Source organism: Macrotis lagotis, chromosome X, assembly GCF_037893015.1.
Source record: "Macrotis lagotis isolate mMagLag1 chromosome X, bilby.v1.9.chrom.fasta, whole genome shotgun sequence".
NCBI lineage: Eukaryota > Metazoa > Chordata > Mammalia > Peramelemorphia > Peramelidae > Macrotis > Macrotis lagotis.
The window spans coordinates 510,707,424-510,732,129 of NC_133666.1; the positions used below are offsets into that span (position 1 = coordinate 510,707,424).

The following is a 24,706-nucleotide window of genomic DNA, read 5'->3' on the forward strand; positions in this document are numbered from 1 at the left end:
ATCCTCATCTGTTGAATGAAGCAGTTAGTCAAGAGGCTGTATAGAGCTCTAGGATTTATAATTTTGTGACTCCATGAGGCTGTTGTAAGGAAAATGCTTTCCATGTTTATAAATATGATATTGCTATGATTAACTGATTTCAGTTCATTTACCTGGGGCAAAATATGTTATTAATTTCTAGACAATTAATGCTAAAGAAAGGCTAGGAACCTAGGTCAAATAATAATGTTAAACGGAAGAGTTTTCTGGGTTCTTTTTTCCAAAAATATCAAGAAATTTGACTATTATTTCCCACCCCCACAGCAATAGCCTCACTTTTTGATAAGACTATACATACACAGTTCAGATAGAGGCTTCTTAGAAAGCTAAATAAAATTGGCGGCTCAATACTGCAGATACCTTGCTCTCATTGAGTACTAATGGTACCTCAAAGTGGCATGAGATACTTTTCTTTGCTAACCATCACTTTTACTGGGCTGTTATAAATTATCTTTTTCTTTTAAATAAGACTCAAGTCATTTCCTTCTCTCCATTAAATATGTTCAAGAGATTAATTTCATGAGGGCTTCTTTCTCAATCTGAGATACACCTTTAATACTGAAGTATTACTTAGTCCAGATGTGGCACTGCAAAATGACATCTAAAATAATCTACACAACCTGGTTTGAAATAAAGTCATTCATTTGAGGTAAACTAGAATAGCTGTCAAGGCAAGCTTTCTCAATTCCCTTCCAAAAACTACTGTCCGCTGGATGGTAAACAGAATCAGAAAGGAGTATGGCATCTGGAGATAAAATGCTCTATTTATATGACAGACATAGTGGTGTTCTCTGGTATTTTCAAATTGCCTAAACCTTATTTCACTATTGCAGAATGAAAACTTACCAATTTCTTAATTTTAAAATTGAGTATTTATGTTTACCATCAAAGTTAAAACTCTCCTCTACTAATTTTGATAAAAAATAAACCATTCAAAGGCAAGAGGAATTCATTTTAAGAGGAGAATTCTAAACTACAAAGCAGATCAAATCAATTTCAGTGGGGCTTAAAAGAGATTAGAGAAAAAAAGGAACCCCTTCCCCCAAAATCCTCCCTAACAAATATAGTATCAGATGGATAGTCTTAACATTGATTTTTTTTTAAAAATATTTTTGCAAGGCAAATGGGATTAAGTGACTTTCTCAAGGCCACATAGCTAGGTAATTATTGTTGGAGGTCAGATTTGAACTCAGGTAACTCCTGACTCCAGGGCTGTGCTCTATCCACTGCGTCACCTAGCTGCCCCCTTAACACTGATTTCTAAGAGAAAGCCACCAGCTATTCTAGAATATGCTTGGATTTGCTTTGTATTGCTCCTGCATTGGGGCCAAAAAGAACCAGAGCTTCCCCCTTCGTGACATTTTCACATGTGAACCCCACCAAAGGAAATAGTGCTCTATTGGATAATCCATGTAGATGAAAGTTCAGAAGGTAGGTGAAGATTGAAGCAATGAATGCTATTCTAGGGCATACCACTTAGAAAATGAATGCAGCACAGTGTGGTAGTTGACTCATCAGAGAAAGCGGACCCCTCAACAAGAAAAATGAATTCCTGCTCTCTCCAGGAATTTTCAAAAATGTTTGGAAGATGACTTAGGAAGCCAAAAAACAACTTTCACAAAATCTGTTCTCATGAAAGGCGACCCAACACAATTTAAGATGTTCTAATGGGATCTTTTCCTAACCTCTGTGTCCCTTTGAGTTTGGGTGGCCAGTTGGCAATTGTGGAATCACAATCTCATCTCCCTCTGCTATAAACTAGCTATGTCACAATGGGAAAAAGTTGATAAATCACTCAGGTTTATCTTAGTGACGCTGGCAACTCTAAAGACTGGAACAGTAACTCAGTGGAGGAAATTCCTAAGATCAAAGAAGTATGTATAGACTAGATATATTTACAAATATTATCATCCTAACCATCACTTTTCCCTCCAATCGAGGAGACAATCTAGGACACTGAGTCAAGGAGCCTGAGGAATAATGGCACCCTTCTCCCTCACCAACCCTTCTTCCAAGCCCAGTTCCCATAGCCACCATTTAGGAAGTCAACCCTTATAGAAATGATGCCTTACAGCTCCTTCCACCTCTGAAGTTATTAGTTACTTATGACCCAGAAAAGAAAATTCAACATAAAAGTCCTTGACACTATCAAATTGTTTAAAATATGAACTAGATTTCACCAGACATTGAACCAGTTTGGTCACCTGCAGTTTTTTTTTTTAGTTTTTGCAAGGCAATGGGGTTAAGTGACTTGCCCAAGGCCATACAGCTAGGTAATTATTATGTGTCTGAGGCCAAATTTGAACTCAGGTCCTCCTGACTCCAGGGCCAGTGCTCTATCCACTGCGCCACCTAGCCGCCCCTCACCTGCAGTTTTGAAGGGGAACTACTAGCATTGATTGACCAACACTCCTGTTCCCCAAACAACTAATCGCGTTTACTGTTTGATCCTAAAGTAGTTGCTTCTCAGTCTAACCAGCTCTCAGTTATAAAATAACTTGTGATATGTTTTGTATTTTTAAGGAAATTTTGAGGGAATAATTATTGAGGGATTATTTACAAAACAATTTAAATTCCTTAAGGGAAAGGTGCTAAATAAAAAAGAAAATTGTTTGAATAACTCAATTCAGTAGACCTCATCAGACTTTTAATGCTTGGCATTTAGATTGGTTTGGAATAAGTACTACTGTACCAGGGCATAAACCCCCAATTCCTATTATCTGATAAGAAAGTGAAGTTAGATTCCAGTCTGTTCTTCCCATTGCAGTTGAAAGATGGTGCTGATGGTTACAGTACTTAAATATCTATAATAGCTAGCTGGGAAAATGATTAAAATAAGATTTTTATTGCATGTTAAACTTCAAAATCACTTTTCATAATTATCATGTTTTTACTCCACATTCTGAAGAAATAGGTGAAGAAGAAAGGGAAAAAAATGTCTTACCCACAGTTTCATGAAGCTACATTTAGTTTCTAGGTCCAATTTCAACAGATATCAGTACTGCTGAGCTACAGTTACAGGGTACAGATCATTTGTCAAGAATGGAAAAAGCCAGTACTCAGGAACAATACTATAGAAGGGGGGGAAAAAGAGTGAATTTTATATGAAATGTAAAGAAAATAACCAATAGTAATATTTTCATGTTGTTTAATAGAAATTAGCCTCCTAGATACGATAGCAACAAAAGAACTACAATGGACAAGAGACAATCAGAAGAGCTCTACTGAGGTAAACCAGTACCTCTTGGTCCTTGAAGGTAAGATACAGTATTAGTAACAGAGCAGTCCCTTTAGGAAACTATTGCTACACTTAACATGAAAGATTTCTGAAATGGATCTAAAATTTCGGACATAAACAAAAACATAAAATGATTTTAATGGTGACTTTTTTTTTTAAAGTACATGAATAGATAACTTTTACCAATAGCCCTATACAAAAGTATTTTTCAGGGTTTTTTTTTTTTTGTAACAAATTAGTGACAATTTACATAGTGTTTTCAGGCTTGCAAAGGACTTTACATGTTATCCTATTTGGTCCTCACAACAAAACTATGGAAGTTGGTGCTTTTATTAATATCATTTCATAGATGAAGAAACTGAGGTTGTGAAAAGTTCATACAACTAATATTTCACTTTTGATTCCAACTCATATCTCCATGATTCCAAGTCTGGTAATAAAAGACCAAATTTAGATTTTTTGTTATAAAGTTGTCCCTAGTGTCCTTAATCACATAAAAAAATTTTTTTTCTATTAAACTTGGTCCTTATTCAGCCCCCTTTTCTCTGATTATCAACTTCTCCAGTTTTACTGGTTCTTTCTTTGCTATCTATTAACACGGTACTCTCCTTACCCTTAAAAAACTTTTGCTAAACTCTACTAGCCCTTTCCTTCCTTTCTCAGCAAAACTACTAGAAAAGCTGTCTATACTCATTAGCTCTACTTCCTCTAATCTCACTCAGTTCTTAACCCTGACTTCCAATCTCATCATTCATTTGAAATCGTTTTCCTTCAAAGTTACCAATAACCTTTTTAAAAACTAATTTTCTTTTTTTAAATTGACATTTCATTTTTCCAGAAACATGTTATGAAAGTTTTCAACATTCATCCATATGCATATTTTTAAGTTACCAATAACTTCTTAATTACCAAATCAATCTTCATTTATTTCATAATACTTTCCCAAAATTTTGTTCCTTGTGACATATCCTCTCTTCCTGAATACTCAACTCCTCTTTGGGTTTTCAAAACACTTCCTTCTAGTCTATTTCTACTCTTTCAAGCTCCTTTTGCTGCATCATCAATCAATAACAAAAATACCTAGTTGTGGGTCTCTTTCCAAGGACTATTTCTAGTCTCTTATCGACCAAGCTCTCATAGGTCTTTTCATTCCTATGTAGATGACTCTCAAATCCCTCTCTCCACATGTAAACAACCATAAACATGTGTTTATGTATATATAAACATATATGCAGATGTCTCCTGCTTGTGTCTTTCTCCTAACCTTTAGTTCACATCATTAATGGTCCACAGGATATTTCAAAGTGGATATCCCAGAAACATCTTGAATTCAACACATCCAAAACAGAACTCAACACTTATGTAGATACACATAAACACAATGATTCTTAGGGAATTAACACAAAATAGTTAAGTACAGGATATTAATGGAGGACATAAGTTGGAAGGAAACAGATTTGGATTCATGTATTCTGCAGGGGACATTTCAAGTCATCTATGAGGAATGGCTATTGAAAAGATCCACATTACTATGCCATTGTGTACAGGGTGAATGAAGCTAAGTAGAGATGAGAGGTAGAGACTAATTAAGAGATTCTGGCAAACATCTGGACAAGAAAGAAGTTAAATAGAGCCTGAACCAAGGTAGTGGCTATATAAGTAGACAGAAGTGGTAAGATTCAAAGACGGGGTCAAATTGAAATGTTTCAAAGTTATTGGTGATGTGGAATTACAGCATATCAAAACACACAAACACACACACACACACACGCATAATACACAGGTGTATGCACACCCATACACATCACTCTGGTCTCTCTGAAAGTTATTTGCATAGAGATAGTAGGCAAATCCATGGAAGCTGGTGAGGTTACCAAAAAAAAAAAAATAGAGAGAAGAAGAGAACCCTGGAAAATATCCAGTTAAGTGATAAATGAATAATGATGAATTAAGAAAAAAAAACAACTAAGAAACAATGGTAAGACATCCAGGGATAGAACCAGTGCGACTACTGCTATGAAAATCCAGAGAGGACAGGGTAGACACCAGTGTCAGATGGATCAGGGAGGTGGGTAACGATGAGGACTGAGAAAAGACCATCAGATGTGGCAAATGAGAAAACAGTTTCAAATGAGTGAAGTATGAAGTTGAATTTTAATAGGCAGCTATTATAGGAAAGGTAAAGAGCGCTGACATCTTTTTCTAGGACTTTTGCTGAGAATGGGGGGGGGGGTAGAAAGGGTTAGGATGAGGAGATTGGAGAGGTGGGTGTGGTTCAGTAGTTTTAGTCCTCTCTGCCTCCAATTCATTTCATGGATAAAAAGACTAAAGTAAATAGGGTTATTTGACTTGTCCAGGGTCAACTGCCAGTAAGTCAACTTTGAACCCAGGTCTTCTGAACTCAAGGTCCAGCACCTTATCCAGGTGCCACCTAACTGCCTCTTTATTGGGAAGGGGGAATGTTATGTTTTAAAAAATTTTTAGACAAACATTATTAGCAAAGGACTGATGGACAGAAATGGGTGATTAGAGAAGAAAATGAGATGATTGTATGGTTGCAATTTGGTGATGAGAAGGGGATTTGAAATGAACAGTGAGGGGGAACACTAATTTTCTCAGTAAAGTAACAGGAGTAGTCCTCAGGTGAAAAAAGAGAAAGATGAGAGAGGTAGAGGAGGATTGAGGAGAGTAGATAGTTTGAAAAAATTACCTTTTTTAATTGGGAATCAATAAAAGAGGAATGTAAGTGCTCATCATTCCCCACAGTTATGTTCTATGAAGTTGCTCCAAACACTGAATTAGCAAATGTTGAACCATTTCTTCTAGGAGAAAATACAAGATTTAGGTTGCTGGGAACCTCTAGTCACAATATTTACTAAGGCACTTTCTAGAGCAGCCTCACATAGAGATCAACTAATTTCCTCTTCCTTTTTCTAGATGTGTACTGTGTTGTTGATTCATTAACACTGAACTCACCACCAGCAGAACTCTCCCATGCCTGAATGAAGTCAAATCTGGCCATCTCTTCCTCTTACTTCTCCATCTGACCTGTCTCTAGACTCACAAGTTTGTCACCTCTTAATTCAGGTACTCATTAACTTAGCCAAACAACAACTTCAAAACTGTTTTCCCTTCCTCAAGTCTCTCCTTTTTCCAATGTATCCTTCCCACAGTTTCCAGTGATTTCCCTTAAGCATATATCTTACTCAATAAAGACTCATCACCCTTAGAATCAAAATAAACTCCACTGTTTGGCTACTAAAACCCTCTGAAATGTGACTCCCACCCACCTTGCTTTACTATACACATCACTCTACTTCTTCTAGCCATATTAGATGTCATGATTTCCTTTTGGTAATATAGTGAAGTCTATGGTCTTTGTTCAGAATGTTCTGAATTTTATACAAATAAAATCTATAGAATTACAAAGGATTACAATTACACTAAAATTAAAAAAAACAAACAAAACAAGATCCCAGGTTAAGAACTCTTGCTAAACTCTAACCCCCTATGGTATTCCATCTCCATCCTTGTGCTTTTACAGTGGCCATTACAATAGGTAGAATGTACTACCTCCTCATATCTACTTCACAGAATCCCTTATTTCAGGGATTCTTAAACCTTTTTGTGTGTCACAGATCCCTATGGACCCCTTACCTCTTATCAAAATTTTACATGTAAACAACATACAAACTCACAAAGAAAATCTGCTATGCTGAAATATATTTATCAATGCATCATTCAAAAAAAAAATCTCCCCCTAAAATTGGCCCTAAGAATACCAGCCTTACTTTCTTCAAGACCTAACACAAGCATTATCTTCTATTTGCAGCTTTTCCTGATCCCAATTTTGAATGTCTTTCATCTCTCTAACCTACAATGTCTTGAATTCATACTTAATTATGCCTATACCCAGCTATTTTACACACTCCCAACAGAATAGAGCAGGCTTCATTTCTGTTTCTATATTTCTCATTACTTGACATAGTCTTTGGCACACAGTAGGTATTATAATACAGTTTGTTGACTATGGGTGGGAGGAGCAAAGAACAGCTGTACTGATAATTCAAGTAAGATAATGCCAAAGTTCAGTCAGAAAGAACCATTAAGCCAGGGGAGTTGTTCCAAAACCTTTCTGTACAGATTTTTCCCACTAACTACTGGAAAAAAAATTGACTTCTTAGGAACATCTTCCCAAATTACCAATTTAATTGCACAAGATATTAATTTAACATCTAATCATTTATGCAGAGTTATTTTTTGCAAATAAATTCTGTTAAATATTTTAAACTGGTTCAAATGTATTCTTTGTATGCTTCAGGCCTCCTGGGCACATTTACATATAGAATTAATACATACTTATTAATAAATAAAATTAATTTTCTAAGACTCCTGGAAGTAGTTTTGTTAAGACTCACAATTTACCTTCTCCTACTTATAAAAACCAAAAATGAAACAAAACCTACCCTGCCCTCAGGCTTTAAAAATCCAACTATAAAAGGCCAAGAGTAGATCTGTGAAAGAAATTATTCCATAAGGTAACATTACAGAGAAGGAAAAAAACAAGTATATAAATACCAATATAATTTACAGATTTAAAAAACTGAATTTACTTAAAAAAGGTGCACTTAACAGGCTTTTTACTTAATACCCCTTTTCATTGTCAGCTTTTTTTTAAAAAAGCAAGCAGTACCAGGAAAGCATAAGCAATATCATGTCTATATTTAAACCTGGTAGAGTTCTTTAATGTTGATTCACAATCTTAATTCTGCAAATATATATATACACACACACACACACACACATACACACACATACACACACACACACAAATAAAAGTTTAGAAAAAAAAGTTGTAAGGTGGGCAACCTTAATAATAAACCAGAAGTTAGATTCATGTTCCAAAGTTCAAATCTGGTCCCAGAGATTCCTTGTATGACCCTGGGCAAGTCACTTTGCCCTGTTTGCCTTGGTTTCCTCATCTATAAAATGAACTGAAAAAGGAAATGGCAAACCACTGGAGGATCTCTGCCAAGAAAACCCCAAATGGGGTCACACATTGGACAAAACTGAAAAACAATAAAATTGTAAGGTCCTTGGGAACAGAAAGCATTATATCTTCTAATTTCTTTTAATAATAAATATCATTATTTATTGTTAATATTATTAACTGATGAGATTTTTTTTGGGGGGGGAAGGGAGTCCAAGACCATTGGTTTCATTAGTATAGGGAACTCTACTAATGTAGGTCAGTAACTATTCCTAACTTGGCTCCTTCCTACCTTTCCAGTCTTAGACCGTACTCCCCTCCACATGCTATTTGATCTAGTGACATACTTCCTTGGTATGGTATTGCCTGACTCCAAGCATTTTCTTGTTATTCCCCTACCTCTCCACTCTTGCCTCCTGGCTTCCTTCAAATATCACCTTTTGTATGTAAAGGTCTTTCCATGAAGATTACATTCAGTTGTATCTTTTGTTTGCACAGAATTGTGTGCATTTATCTCCCCATTAAACTGAGATCTGTTTGAGAGCAGAAACTTTGCACTGAGAGGTCAAGCAACTTGTTCAGGGTCACACAGCTTGCATGGATAAGAGACGAAGTTTGAACCACTACTAAGGGTGCCTCTCTATCCACTACATTATGCTGCCTCTCATTTACTGAACTGAATTACCATTCTCATGGGAGGACTGTTTCTTCTCTACTGTCCTTCTAGCAGCAATAATACTAATATCCCTTTGAAGTATTTATTTTACTCTCTGGTCCCTACAACAAGGTGACAGAAGCCAGTAAGCTACAAATCACTTTCTTTGCCTAAAATGGATGAGATCATCCAGTCATCTATGGAAATCTGCCCAGCAAGCAATGCATGACAAAGTATGATTCCCAATTGTGTTGCTGAGGAGGCTAGATTGTTCCCTAAAATGCCATCAAGAATATGTCAATCTAAGCATAATAAATATAAGATAAGCTATCATCTTAGAAATGACAAGTCAACAGGACAAATGTGAACAGAGAAAAAACTGGAGCATTGAATCTAGAAAGCAGAGCTAAAGTAAAAGCTATCTTCAGAGGGCTAAGTAAGTGAGAGGATGCTCTGGATTTAAGGGTCCTGGACCACTAGACAGTAACATCTCTACAATGAAAACAGGTGCCTCAAGATAGTCTGAGTCTGACCACTCTCTACCCCCTTTGTTCTCACTAACCACCAGCAGATCCTTTTTTATTTTCCCCAAATTTCCCTAATGAGGTAAGAACAGGTTGACCAGCCAAGAAATATTTCAGTTTCCCTGGCAGTTATATTTCTCAGGATAAACTAAGAGTCTGGCTTGTCTGGTTTATTAATCAATCTTGTGAATTAAATCACCATCAATTCATCTCTCCCCTCAAGCCCTAAAGTCTGTTCACCCCCAAGTGAAGGAATAAAATGGCACCCCTAAGCATGCTTTTAACTAAAAACCAAATCCAAAGATATGTGGTGATATCAATAAGGTAAAGATGTCCCACAAGGCCTTAGCTGGTCCTACATTAACTCCATATTATTAAAAAAGTAAAACCTAGATTTGTCAAATAATTGTCAAAAATAATCAGGTGTTAGCAGAACCAAAAATTGAATCAATCCATAAGCTCAACTGTGACAACCTTCTTAATGTATTAGCTCCCCAGCACTACTCAAATCTAGAGAACAGAAGCTCAGCCACTGTGTTTCAGATCCAACAAGGCTATCCATAAACATGGGTTTTACTTACTTCTATTAAAAGTTACTGAACTCAACCGTGGCAGTAGGCCTAAGGACAGGAGGGTGACAGCTGAGTCACCTTAGAACTTCTGCAGAGGTGGCCATAGTTCAAAAGCCACGCCTCAGCCACCCCTGCTGAGAAGCAGAAAATTTTGAAATTCACGGAAACAGCAAAGCTGATCCCTAACAAGACAGGAAGGAAGAAATGAGCAGTGGTTTGCCTCACTTTCCCAACCTCTACAATACAATCAACCACAAATGGCATATTTAAAACTGTCACCACCACCACCAGATGTTGCCACAGTTTAAAGGTGACTGGAAATAGAAAGAAGAGATTCTCTCTGGGGACTTTGGAGCCCATTTCAGGAGAACACCAAGGGAAAAGTGGGCAGTGTTGGATCTTTTCCATGTGCATCTTACAAGTAATGCAGTTTTTTGTCAAAAATAACTGGTAATATTGCATTTGTTTTTATATTATGCATCAAAAATTTTCCTCCCAATGAAATTAACTTATCAAAATAATAAAATACTTAAGTATTAGTAATGTTTTTAAATCCAGCAAAATTGGTTTGCTTTGCTTTCAATCTGGTTACTTATATAAAGAATTGGCAAAGAAAAAAGTATTTCTAAGATGACAGAGTGATAGCAGGAAAAGTTAAGACTGAAATTTTAAAAAAATTATTGTCAAATAAACATGTCCTCTAAGAGAAAAGTAAAAACATTCAATTTCATTTCTAGTTTTTTTTTATTTTGGAAGGTAATGGGGTTAAAGCGGCTTGCCCAAGGCCACACAGCTAGGTAATTATTAAGTGTCTGAGACTGGATTTGAACCCAGGTACTCCAGAGCCAGTGCTCTATCCACTGTGCCACCTAGCCACCCCTCAATTTCATTTCTAAAGGTTAGACTGAAAAGACTGATGAAACTCGGGATTTGTTACCAGGTCCACTTTGATACCAGTTCACTACTATGGCATCAGGGAATCTTCCAAATAATAGTGATGATAATGATAATACACATCATTATCATCATAATGATATGTTGCTTACTATATGCTAGCTACTACACCAAGCACTTTACAATTATTATCTCAAACTCATTTCACTATTCCAATTTAAAAGATGAGGATGGTTATAAACAAAAGCATGACCAAATCTACCTACCGGTTAGCTTAGGCAACCAAAGACAAAGTTCTAGGTTGTGGAAATGCTAGCATACCAAGTCAATCACTGTATCTAATATGAAAGTTGCAGAACACTGAGATATTATTGAGATAAAAATTAAGAACTTAAATCTCTTAAAGAAAGAACATTTAAAAAATACTTTTAAAAAAGGTATTCAACATGGACCTGTTTCTTATAGGAGGAATCCCACAGCGTGGGATAATGAAAAGAGTGCTGACTCTGAAGTAAAGGGTTTCAAATACTGTCTATTGCATATGGTCTGTGTGACCCTGGACAAATCTCTAACCTTAATTCAACTAGGTGGACTGAGGTTCCTTAGAGCTCTAATCTTGTTAATGGAAGCATAAATTTAGGCATTTGAAAGCTTTTTTGATAAGCCACAATATGCATAAGTCCAATCTTGTGGGAGCTCTACTCCTGTTACCAAAGCAGACATCAAATAAAATAAAATTAAGAAAATGCTTGGGAACCCTTGCTGCAGTTGTGAACAGGTAAGATGAACACAAGATTATTTTGAGAATAGAGCATAAAGGGAAATCTCACTTCCCAGAGTTGCTATGGATTCCTCTACTGAACAAAGAATTTGTTCTCCATTTATCCATTTATCTAGTTAGTCAATAATATGTGTCTAGATTTCTGGTTTTTTTCAAGGACTACAGATATACTGTTAGAAGGTTTCATCAAGTCTAGCTCCCTTTTATTACAAGACAAAGGCAAATGTGCCTATGATCTCAGGATCTCTCCCAATGAACCAACTGAAAAGGGATCATTAGTTACTAGACTGTCTAACCCAATCCCCTCATTTTCCTGATGAGGAAACTAAGGCTGAGAGATGGTAACTGATTTACTCAGGATTATTATATAGTCAGTCAATGACAGAGGCAAGGTCCATCATACAGGTCTTCCTGATTCCAAGTCCAGTGTCCTACCCATCAAATATGCCACCCTCCCTCTCAGGTTCACTATTCTAAGTCACGTCAAATGAGGATGCTAGTACTATCTATTTACTTTGCTGCACTTCTGTGAAGAAAGTGATTTATAATCAAAAAGGCATAAATGTGACATGAGAGATATGAGAGAAGTAACTGGAGTTCCAACAGAGATGACTAAAAGCAAAAACATTCTTAAACATTTATTTAACATTTATTGTACCACCATGTGGGTAAGCTCTATAGGGTAGTTTGGAGCTTCCATAAAGTCAAGGAAAACAGAAAAAGTTCCATTAAAAAAAAATCAAAATAGAAGCAACTGACTCTCCCCATCTAATCCAGGGACTATCACAGTTTGGAAGGTTTACAAGTTTGGACCTGACCCATTTCCAATCTGGGTCAGTTTGCCCCTCCCCCAAGGCAACCTGGTGGCTTCTAGTCGTCAGGGCTCAAGTCCAGTAGGGTAGACAGCCCAAATTTACCCATCTGGGAGTACAGAAGTATACCCCATGTCTAGATGGGATCCTGAAACAACTGAAAACTCTACAGGCTGTTTCCCAATGTGAAAACGACTGGAGTACCAATATGGAAAAGGAAAATTAGGGACCATGTGAAAATATGAACGGTAACAAACTATACATAGCATTAGTATGATTAACAGCAGAAATTCTAAAACTTATCCTGCTACCTAATTATAGCAACAAAATCAGTCACTTCAAGGAAAGCTACAAATAGTCAAACATCAGCTATACATTTAAAACCAATTATAATAGATGCTTAGATTTCGTAGTTTCTTCTTTCAGATGAGTGTGATGCTTTCATTTTTAAACTTGAATACACCAGAACTATCAGAATACAAATGCAACTTTACAATCAGTACAATTAAGATATAAAAGGAAAAGTAAAATAAGTAGATGTGTCATACTTCACCACAGAATTATATATCTTTAAAAAAAAAACAAAAGTAACCCCCCCCCCAACCCCCTGTGATTTCATAAGGATAGAGAACTACTGGTGATGTACTTCCTCGATCAGTGTTGATTTGGTACCAGATTTCCTGTCCTGTGTAGTTTTTATTGTGTTATATGGAAAGAGTCTTCATTGTCATTAAGAACATATTTAAGCGAAAAGGAAATGGGATAAGTAAGTAGCTTTAAAAATAAGATCCTTGATTTCATTAGTAAGAGAATGAAGAAATTCCTTCCACTAACAGAGATGAGTACCCCAACTTATACATTCAGTTTTCTGGAGGGAAGTAAGATCACTGGTCTAAGATCACCCAAGCAGGATGTCTCTCTGACTCAGAGACCCACTAATCCCTAGCTCATGATATTCTCTCTTCCTCTACTTTTCTTCAAAAACAACTCAACCACTCTCTCCAACTCTCTCTCAGGTTTGGAAACTGGTGGACATTGAGGCTTCTTCAATGCAAATGGGACAAGGCAGATCCCTCACAAAAAGAACTTATGATAATCATATCCAGTTTTCAAAAAGGAACCCAGTTTTTTTTTTACCCTATCATATAATGATTCCAAATATTATGTCAGGGCTTAGTCCTCTCATTTTCAATAGTTCGATGGATATTTCCATGTGAATGCCCTAGTATTGTGTCCTCAAACCTAACATGTTCAAACCAAAATTCATTATTTTCTTCTCTGAAGTGGTACCCTCTGGACTAGGTCTTCCCATTTCTCCCATCCTGGAAGTGCAGTGGTCACTCATTAGTCCAACTTTACTGATGAGCAGGGAAGCTTTGAGCTGTTATTTCTAACCAGGGCTGGTTGACCCCTCCCCAGGGTACCTAGTGTCTCTCTACTCTGGGGGTTGACCATATTGGTGGTTGTCTTAGTACTGACATCTAACTGGCTTACTCCATTGCATGCAACCCAAGAGATTCTCACCATTTGCATCTTGGTAGCAATAAAAATATAAACTTTCACAATTCTTTTAGCAACAGTAGATTAGCCTCCAATGTTTAAAATATAGATTCAAACTTTTTGGCTCCTCTGATGCCTCCCACTTGACTTACTCATCCATTACTTTTGGTTCCTCCTTTGAAAAGACTCTAAAATTTACCATGCTCCTCTAATCCCACTGTCCTCACCCTAATCCACAATATCTTGCCATTACTTGTCCAGATGGTTCCAGCAACATCCCAAAGACTTTTGATCTTGTTAAGTCCTACACAATGTCTCTATGTTCATTTTCCTAAATGCTACTTTTATCAAGTTATTCCTCTATTCAAAAGTATATCAAAAAGGCCCAATATTGCCCATCAGAATAATTTAACAGGCTTTCTTAAACATGATGCTAGGTACCAATGCAGGATGAAGGGTGGGGGTGAGGGATCTATTATATCATGTTAATTTAGAACTATATAGTCTAATTGGGCAGGTGGGTAGTTCAGTAGATAAGAGTACTGGGCCTCAAGTCAGGAAAACATGAGTTCAAATCTAGGCTCAGGTATTCACTATGTGATCCTGGGCAGGTCACTTGAAACCTCAGTTTCTTCATCTGTAAAAAAGCAATAACTTCAATACCTATTCTATGATGAAATAAATACATCATTACTACTAGAACAGCAAGAAGTCAACTATTTCAACTGTCCCTTGTCAGGCACAAATGTATTGTTTAATGAGAGCTTGTTAAATGATTGGAAGTTAGTTGGCCCGTAAGGTAATATGGAGGTGCTGGGGTTTACAATGAAGTTTAAATCACTCTGTACCACAACCTTGCCCCTCCTGCAATACTTTAGGTGAAATTAGGCTTAATAATTATCAAAAAAGAATAAAAGTTGTTTATAAAGGAAGGGATGCGGTCTCCCTCTCTAATATTTGCTCTCTCAAAAAGGAGGCTACTAAAGTTATATTCAACAATGCTTTTAGTTATATCTATACAGATAATTAAAATGGAAATTTGAGGTTATCTTTTAGTACAAGTACTACTACTATATTTCTCCTTGGTGGTGAAATCATGCATTTATCTGTATGAATGAGTTCCCAAACTTATTTAACACCATTTACTGAGCCAGGTTTTCCTTGTCCAGTGGTTACTCCTTTAAGATACTTCTCTGCTGCCAACAATACATATGCAAGGAAAGATGCTGGGGACGTGGAAGAAGGGAAATCTGCCATCCACCCACATACCCACATTTAGTAGAATGACTTTGTGTGTGTGTGCGTGTGTGTGTGTGTGTGGCTGCTTTGGTCATGCACTTCTGGTACTCCATAGAAACCAAAACAGGAAAAAAATAGGAACAGGAAAAGAACCTAGGAACCCTCTATACCATAAGTGGTTCTAGAATAAGTTTTCTTCTAAATTTCTTTATACTGAAAATCAGTACATAGAGGCCTTTTTTTCCCAATTCAATCACAGGCTTCTAAATCAGAAGACTTGAATTTTAAAATCTGAAACTCACAAATGGTATAACCTCAGGCAAGTCTACCCCAAGTCTCAAGTTTCTCATCTGTAAAATTAGGATTTAATTTAAATTAAATGGCCTTTAAGGTCCTTCCTAAGCAATTAAAGGAGAGGGAGTTTAAACCTTTGTGTCACAGACCTTCTGGAAGTCTGGTGAAACCTACTGATGCTTTCTCAGGATGTTTTTCAATGCATAGAATAAAATATCTAAGATTACCAATGAAATAGATTATAATAAAATATGATTATCAAAATATTTAAAAATATAAGTTGATGGACCAAAGGTCACCAGGCATAAACCATTCCTGAGAAAAGGGCTGAATGAAGACTCTCCCATCCACACCCAGGAGGGATTGCTGATCACTCTAGAAAACCTAAAAGGGAAGACATCAGACTTAAAAAGAATGATATGCTCACTGTCATCAAACTGTTATTTGAGGGCCCCAGGAACCAGCAATAAAAGTGTTACCTTGAACAGAGCCATTCTCCCAATCTGTGGGTGGATGGCAATTTTCCCTTCTTTCTAAATCCCCAGAACCCTCACTTGCAATTGTAGCTGGCAGCTAAGTAATGACTTGGGGAAGTAGCTGCTAGAAGGAAACCTGGCTCTGGCAGTAGTGCTAAAAAAGACTTAAGAATCAGACTCAATATCAATCAACCCCCAATTTCACCATTTTCCTTTACCAATGGAATCACAGCCAACAGTTCTTATTAAGTTCTTGATCCTTACCTAAAAGGTACCAAATAAATCAGAGCCAACTTAGATTATATTTTGCTTTAAATACAAGTACTGGAACAGAATCATACTTAGTCACCAATCTAAAGCTGGAAGGAAGCTGGGTCATCTATTTCAAACTGAGAAACAAGGTTATTTAGTCATTTGCCCAAAGTCATGGAGGTAATTAAATGGAAAAGCCAGGATTTGAATTTAAGTTGTGTGACTCCTATTCAACAATACACTCGGGTTTATTCTATTTTTAATGTCTCTCAGTTATATAAAGTTATTTTAAGGAAATCAATTAACTTTAGTTTTCCAGAATTAAACATCAATACTTTGATGGCATCAGAGATTTGCCCTGAGTGGGTAATGCTACCCAGTACTATTGAGAAGGCCCATAAAAGAGATGAAAATGCTACCCTCAAGGTAGGACAACTTGGGAGAAAGCCTTCAACCTGGAACTGGAAAGTGTCACTCCTGTGAAACAAATAAAAAAAAAATCACATACCATCCTGATTCCTTTTTTTGTGAAATATATTCTCTATTTTTCCAAGGTTGGAACTGTCAAGTTCACAGAAAACATTAGTACAAAATTTGCAAATCACTCCCTATGAATAACTTACTCAAAGCTAGTCATTCCTTCCATTTTTTAAAAATTCTTTTTCACCTAGCATCTGAGTAATAAGCAAATACAATAATGCTTCAATGAGTTGGTATCTTTGGGGAACATGATGTTCCTCACAAATTAGTTGTTTTTTTTGAAAACTTAGTCCCTTATGACAATTTTTAAAAAATTAATCATTTTTATTGGAAAATCTTCTAAAGTATTATATATTTCCCTACACTTAAGGGACATAACTGATATTTATAGCACTTAAGGATTTGCAAAATGATGCCCATCTATTATCTACCTCATTGGAAAAACTTTGGGTAACATGTAATGAGACCAAACTTAGAATCTAAAGCCTTGCATCCCAGGTCTACCTTTATTACTAACTCTGGCCTGTATTTTCATCTAAAAGATGTCAAGTTAGAGAGCACCAGCAGCTTAAGAGAGTAGGAAAGACTTCATACAAAAGAGACAGCTAATTCACCTCTCTTCAGTCATTTGCTGCTAAGTTGTCCATTAGATAGTAAGCTCCTTGAGGACAAGGTCTTTCCTTTGCCTCTTTGTATTAGAAGTGCTTAGCCTAGTAACTGGAACAATAAACACAATACATATTTAATGATTTACCATGGCTAATGTCCTGATTTTAAAATCTATTATATAAATAATACCTATATTTTATTAAGATTTGTATTCAACTGGGGTAGTGAACTCATGGTGACCTTCCACCAATTCTAACCAGCAACTCTTCTTGCAACTTTTTTAAAGAGAACTACTGGGACAATGAGAGATTGATTACTTAGGGTAATGCTCCTGGGATGTATCAAAAGGTAAAGTTCAACCTGGGTCATCCTAACACTGAAACCTGGTCCTTTATTTAACTCTGACATAGTTCCTTCTTATTTTATACACAACTGTCAGCTATCTATATCAGTAGTTTAAATCAAACACTTTCATAAGTAAAAAAAAATTCTGATCATACACTATCAAGTATATATTTAGATATGAATAAATTATATCATGTGTTATATACATTGCAAACATAAATTGTTAAAAATGAGATGATGAAATATTTGATCCTAGAGTCAATTTGGAGATAGTAAGTAAGAAGAGTGACATGGCCAGGCTTGCCCTTTAGGAAAATTACTTCTACAGTCCTGTGCTTAGACTGGTAGGGGCAAAGGCAAGGGGACCAATAAGGAAACTACTGCAATAATTCCTGTTAAGAGTAGATGAAGGCCATGAACTAAGATAGTAGCCATGTGAGTAGAAGCAGAGGTAAAATAACAAGATTTAGTAATTGCCTAGATATATAGGGTAAGAAAAAGTAAGCAAAATTGGAGGTCTGGGGATCTAGCATCGTAATAGTAAAATCTAGAAGATGGAGAGTAGGGTGAAGGGGAAGACAATGAAATCAGATGCGTGATTCACTAAGTCCCTCCCAGGAAAAGGTTAGAGGTGGGGTTCTTGCTGGTCCTGGCTTTATAGCTAAGGGGGCTTAGCTACAGGCAAGGGGGGAGGGATTTTTCCAACGGCTCTTGCAGAGTTGGTAAAGGTTAGTTACATTTGCCTTGAAGGGCTAATTTCCATGGAGGAGATTGAAAGCTTGCAACACTAACGGAGGGGGCAGAGTGGGGAAATATTGGGCGTAGGACGGGGAAGATATTGCTCTGGAAAGAGCCAGTATATTCATTATTGTGGAGAGAACTGGATATGCTGGCCAGTTACCAGGAGTCAATCTACAACTGCTCCACAAGGGTCCTCACCATCATAGTGCATGACCTTTGTAACATTTATTGGGTCATCACAGATTAGAGTAAGGAGTCCAAAGCTTTTATTTTACCCATGAAGCAACTAAGACCCAAGGAGACTGATTAAGTGACTTGCCCAAGGTTACATAGTTAGTATGTCCTCTGGTTCCAGTAGTTGAAGTTAGAAAAATAAACCCTTCTGAGAGTAGAGGGTCCTTACTATAACCATTAATTTCTTAAGTTCTAATTCTCAAGGCACATTTTCTTTTCCAGAAAGCTGAATTTAAATGACTCCTCCAGAAGATGGGGTGGTACTTCCTCCTGAAAGGAGTGAAATTTGTTTGATTCTGCATCTAGATGTTTCCTCAAGGAACCAATAAGCCAATGATTCCAATCCCCCCCCCCCCAATTTTGCACTGTTGGTTTATGCAATTTTTTCCAAAATTGTCTTCTTTGTGGAATAGGCATTCTTCAAGTCATTCTTTGATGCCTCACTGAGGATCTAAGTAATGAGGAAGTAGATAGTATTAGTGGTTTCCTACTACATATACTGCATTTCCACTTATTTCAAGAATAATGACAATGTAATCTTCCCTGTTCAAGCTTCTTGGAATTTGAAAACACTTAGTGCCTAAAGAAATAAGGGTAGATACAAGAATAAGGCAGAAGTTTAAAAAGGTCTAATAATTTATTTACTATGCCGTTTGGAATGTAGCCTGACTCCCAAATATATGAAACCATGACAATATATCTCTTTGAAAGAAAAAAGGGCACAAAATAAATACCTATGGGGGGGAGGAAGAATTTACCTATAAATATAGGTCAATAAAGTCAGATACAGTCCAATAAGAGTACTTGTTTTCTTTTGGTTTAATTTTCATGGAAATCTGTGGGGTATTTAAGTTAACTGTTACAGCTGAAGGCTTATTTTCTTTACTCCTTTGGGGCGATGGGAGAGATGAATGGGGGGAATGGGAAGATGGTTGTGACATATGAAACCAAATATAGGGTATGTGTCTATCTTCTGGGAAGTCTACATAATAATGTCACTAAATATCAATGAAGACACTTGCAAGGGCACTCAAGATTTAATGTGTAAATGGTGTGGCTTTTGGCAAGGCTCTAAAACCGGGTCTCCAATTAAAATCCCTTGACAGGGTGATGAAAGTAAAAATTTAAAGCTGTCCAGGTGCTATTACTTACAAAGCTCTACCTCAGGACAATTTCTTCCCTAGATTGGCTTTGCACTGCACATTATTAGTGTGAGCATCCACTCATGACCAAATACCACTCAGGGTGATGATTTAGAGAAAAACCAAACCAAACCAAACAATTGTTTCCTGCACACAAGCTGAGCCTCTTTTGCCCACACTAAAGCATTTAAAAGTGTGCTTTGTTTTAGACGATGATTACAGGGGTGCCATCTGTAATGATTACAGTGGTGCTGCTAAGTGGGCAATGCATTATATTCCATTTTGGGGAGTGTAGAGGCTAACATTTTTCTCTAGTCTTAAATTTGGCACCACATACATATCTCAGCAGAAACAAGATTATTGAGAACAGAACCATAGGAACCCATTTTTCTTTTATATTCGAGCAGGGTGGGGGGAAGCCCATTGAAATAGCACCTATGGTTCTGCTCTAACACAGAAACTTCAAGAAAGGATTTTTCCCCCTCTGGCAGAATACAATCAGTAGGTTGTTTTGCTTAGCTTAAACTGCATCAGGGTTGACAGATCTTTGTCTATGGCATTTGAAATTCCCAAAACTTTTAGCAATAATGTAAAAAAATCATTTCTTTTTCTCATTAGCAATAAAAACAAGTTTGATGTTTTTTGGAGTTGAACAGAGTTGAGGTTTTTCTTGATTATACAAAATGGATGCTGTGATTTTTTTTCCTTCAGAATTCTTCCATATCATTCATTCATTCATTCACTATCCAAACCCAGAAAAAACCACTTTGTTGCTAGCTGGAATAGCTTATTTACAGCCTGACCCTACCATGACCAAAGTTTGGGGGTGGAGGGGAATTGATTCTTTTGGAGGTCAGGCAGCACAGGTTTCTCTATTAGTAATCACCAGGAAATCAAAGATAAAGTAAATGTGAATGGCTGTCCCCAAATCTGTTAACATTTCTGGCAAAAATGATTCACAGCAAGTGCCTGAGGAGGTCAACAACCTACCATCTCTGTAGACAAAGCTTCCTACAACACTCAACATTTCTCTCCCATCATTGAGATGGCAGCTTAAAAAACAAAGGAAAAAGTCTAATTAGATGTAATTATTAATCTCTTTACCATGCTATCTTGTTTTGACCCAATGCTTTTAAAAAGATGTTTTGCATAGATTATAAAGCTCCTTCATGTTGCTAGTATCACAGGTTCTTGGGGGCCATCTAGAATTTACAGGCATAGAGAGATCATAAAGCTAGTGTCTGAGGATGATTTTGAACTTAAGTTTTCTTGAGTCTAGTGCCCTATACACTTCTTCATGCCAGTGAAAGAAGCAAATATTCCTTTAAAGATTCCAAGTTCTTTCTACTAGAGGGAGAAGAGGGGAGAGATGTAGGATCTGCAGGAAGAGGTACTGAATTCTTGGGAATATGAGTAATTTAGGAATAATAAGCAATGTTCCTTTATAGCCCTTCCTTTCTGGGGCTGCAAATATGGGCTACTTAGGATTAAATAAAACTGAATATAATTAGGACTAGAAACAATTCACTGCTATAGCTACCTGAAAAAAATGTTTTCAAAAATTCTTCTTTTGTACAATCATATATCACTTAGCTCTCCATTCACCTTGGTGCATTGGTGATTCTTTTCTTCCTATTTTGCTGATTCTTTTCTTCCTATTTTAAGGGAAGAATAAAGGGGCCATCAACAATAGAATTATATAGCTAGGTGGTCCTGATTTCTAGTCCAACTCTGCCATGTTGTCACTCAAGAATTAAACCAGAGATTTGTATTTTCTCTTAACTAGTTACCAGGAGAGAAGCATTTCATTGCTCTCACATTTTCCCACTATCACCCAAATCTCAGCGCAGACCTAAAAGAAGCAAGCGTGTGCTTGGGTGTTACAGGTCAGGTTTGTAATACAGTGGTAGAATTATACCAAGACAAATAGACATAAAACATGTAGAAGCTTGTCTTGGTCAAGTCAGTGATACAATGCTACTAATAAAAAGCATGGTGTACTGAGGTGTGTATGAGAAAATCAAGACAAACTAGGGATGCTTAACAATTCCCTTGCTCCCCCTATAGATGGCTAGCCTCTTTTTTGACTATTAACTTGATTAAACATTTACTTCATGTATTTTGGGTAGAACATAGATTAAGACCCAAATGTAGAAAGGACTATCGAGGTACAGAGTACTTTAATCCTAAATAGCTCCAAAGAACCGAGCTGTCTCTTCTTCTGTCTGAACCTTTTCTTATCCCTCCCATCATGTTCGCCCAACCTTCCTACTTCTAATAGCTATATCCTTACCAAATATATATATATATTATCTATGTGTATATGTTGTCTTTACTTCTGCATCTTTGCTCTCTACCTCCCCCTGACTCCCCGCCCCTAGCTCCTCAAGGGCAAGAACTGCTTCCATTTTTCTGTTTTATTCAGTTTTACTTATTCCTTAGCAGCCCAAAATCCCAGCCCCAGAGAGGAAGGACTGCGGAGGTACACAGTGTTTATTATTCCTAAATAGCTCCCGTCCGTACTTCTCCCCTCAGACCCTGCATCTCTCTCTCCAAGCCCAGCCACCCGGATTCTAACTCCACCTCCTCCTTCTAAGAATTCCAGGCTTGGATTCTTGGGGGGTGTGGGGGGGGCCGGGATTCACTTCCATCCACCTCCCTGGAAGGCCCCCGGGGGCCGTGTGACCTTGGTCCGGTCCCGTTGACTCCCCTTTCTCATCTGATCACCCAGGGGTGAGGGGTGCCCTACCACGGGGGCCTCCCGGGCTGGGGGCGGGGAGGGAGCGCTGAGGGGCTCTCGGAGTCTCCCCCCCAAACATCACCCCCAGAGGCGCTTAATGGGGGGCTGGGGGTCCTCGGGGGCACTGCGCCCATGCGCACGCCGCGGGCCCGGGGTGAGTGGGGCTCCGAAGCCCTGCCCTGCCCGGGCCCCGCGGCCCCGGCCCCGAGTTAGCGGGTTTTTCTTGCTTACTCACTTCCCTCCCGCACCCGCACGCGGCCCCGCGGGCCCGGCCCGGCCCGGCCCGCCACTGACCTGCTGCTGGAGGGGCATTTCCGAAGCGGCCCGGGCGCCGGGGGCGGCCTGCGGGGATGCCTGCGCGGCCCGGGCCGGGGAGCAGGCGCGGCGGGAGGAAGTGGGTGCCCCCGGCCCCGCCAGCGCCCCCTCCCGCTCCCCAGTCACAGGCGCGTCCTGGGCGCACGTGTGCCAGACGTCAGCGGCGGGGCCGGGGAGAGGCCGAGCGCGGCGGGCCGGGCCGGGCCGGGCCCGCGGGGCCCAGGGCGGGCCGGGCCGGGCCCCCAGGGTCCAGGCCGGGCCGCCCCCGCGCAGCACGCCCCCGCCCCTCCCCCGCTCCTTTGTTGCCGGCAGTGCCGGGTCCCAGAACGTCCAAAGCGCGGCGCGGCCGCGCCGGGGGGCCCCAGGCCCGAGGCCGCCCCGGGCCCCCCACTTGTGTCGCCCTCCCCCCCAACTTCTTCTCCATCCGGGGCGTGACCCCTTCCGACGCCCGGAGAAAGAGGAAGCTTCGAGTTTGGGGTGGGGTGGGGGCAGGGCGAGGGAAGACCCGGGGCGCGGGGGGGGGGGGGGGCGCGCGGAAAGTTTCCCCGGGCCTGGCGTCGCGGGCGCCGAGGGGCCCCGGGGAGGAGGCGCCCCCGGGGGCGGGGGAGGGGAGGCATTACCGGAGGGCCGCCGCCGCCTCGGCCCGGGGCTGGTTGCTGCTGCAGCAGCCCGGCGCGGCCGGAGGGTCCGTGCGGGGTGGAGTAGAGGAAGCTGCCGGCGGTGGGCTCCGCGCCGGGGCCGCTAGCGTGCGGGGGGCCGGCGGCAGCACCCCCGCTCTGCAGGGCGGAGCAGGAGGAGGCGGCGGTGCTGTTGGCCGTGAGGATCTGGATGTAAGCGCCGGGGGCCGCGCCGGCGGGGAAGCCGGGGCTGGCCAGCACTGCCCTTTTGTCCATGGAGGCTGCGGCGGCGGCGGCGGCGACGGCCGCCCCCTCCCCACCCCCGGCGGTCACCAGGAACTGCTCCAGGGCGGGCTGGATCCCCTTTCTCATCTCTTGCGCGTGCTCTTTTTTATTGCTCTAATTTTTTATAATGGTTTTTTTCAATTTCTTTATTATTTTCAGTCGGAGTTTCCCGGTCTCTCCTCCGCCTTCTCTCCTCCCCGCCGGGGCGCTTCCAAGCCCCCTTTCTCTCTCTCTCTCTTTTCTTTTTATTTCTCCGCAATGCACGGGCCCCGGGGGCCAAAAATAATCAGGGCTCCGGAGAGAGGAGGGTCCCGGCAGCACAGATATCGGGCCGTGAGGGGGGATGGAGGTGGCGGGGGCGGCCGATGCAACGGATTGCGAGGAGGCGGCGGCAGCCCCGGTGCTGCGGCCGGCAGCTGAAAAATGGCTCCAGGAAGCTGCTGCTGACAATGAATGAAGGGATACGGTTTACGCGCCAAGGTCCTCCCGCGAAACTCGGATTTCCCGCCGGCTTTTCAAATCACATCTGCATACCCCCGCCCAGTAGCCGGCCCCCGCCGGCCTCCCCAGTCCATTGGTCTCCTCGCCGCCTTCCCCGCTCCCAATCGCGGACGCCAGTCGGGGCCCTCTCGGCTCTCATTGGTCAAGGTGCATCACGGTTACCGAGGCGACAGGGCTCGTATTTGCATACGCGCCTCCTATTGGCTGAGCCGGGTCGGCTTTTTTTTCCCTCTTCGCCTAGCCCGGCTTCAGTTCGCCCCGCCCAGCGGCCCCGGCCCTCTGGCGCCGCTGCCCTAGGAGATGTGGAGATCCGAGCACTGTGTGCGTGGCCGGGGGAGCCAGTTTCATTTTGGGGCGTTTCCAAGGTGACCGTGAGGACGGCTCGGTGACCCGCTTTTCCTTGCACCCGAGAGCGCAACAAGCGAGCCACA

The 24,706-nt window shown here is 40.1% G+C and overlaps 1 protein-coding gene and 1 long non-coding RNA gene across 5 annotated transcripts in view; one reads left to right on the forward strand and one right to left on the reverse strand.

The window, feature by feature from the left end:
* The window catches only part of E2F3 (E2F transcription factor 3), a 78,458-nt gene extending 54,231 nt beyond the window's left edge, over positions 1-24,227 (reverse strand). Inside the window, exon 1 of one of the 2 annotated variants that reach the window (XM_074206954.1) lies at positions 23,493-24,227. In XM_074206954.1, the coding sequence (XP_074063055.1) occupies positions 23,493-23,861 (369 nt within the window). In that variant the 5' untranslated portion in view covers positions 23,862-24,227. The remainder of the gene's footprint in view (positions 1-23,492) is intronic. The other variant, XM_074206953.1, reaches the window with a different exon arrangement.
* LOC141502291 (uncharacterized) lies at positions 1,843-16,773 on the forward strand. 3 transcript variants are annotated; one of them, XR_012472487.1, is made up of 4 exons: positions 1,843-1,913; positions 3,195-3,296; positions 6,215-6,364; positions 16,578-16,773. It is a non-coding gene; the product is annotated as an uncharacterized LOC141502291 (long non-coding RNA). The 3 variants fall into 3 exon arrangements; XR_012472488.1 differs by lacking the exon at positions 16,578-16,773 and adding an exon at positions 13,522-13,669; XR_012472486.1 differs by lacking the exon at positions 16,578-16,773 and having other exon boundaries at positions 6,215-6,536.
* Positions 24,228-24,706: the final 479 nt, after the last annotated feature.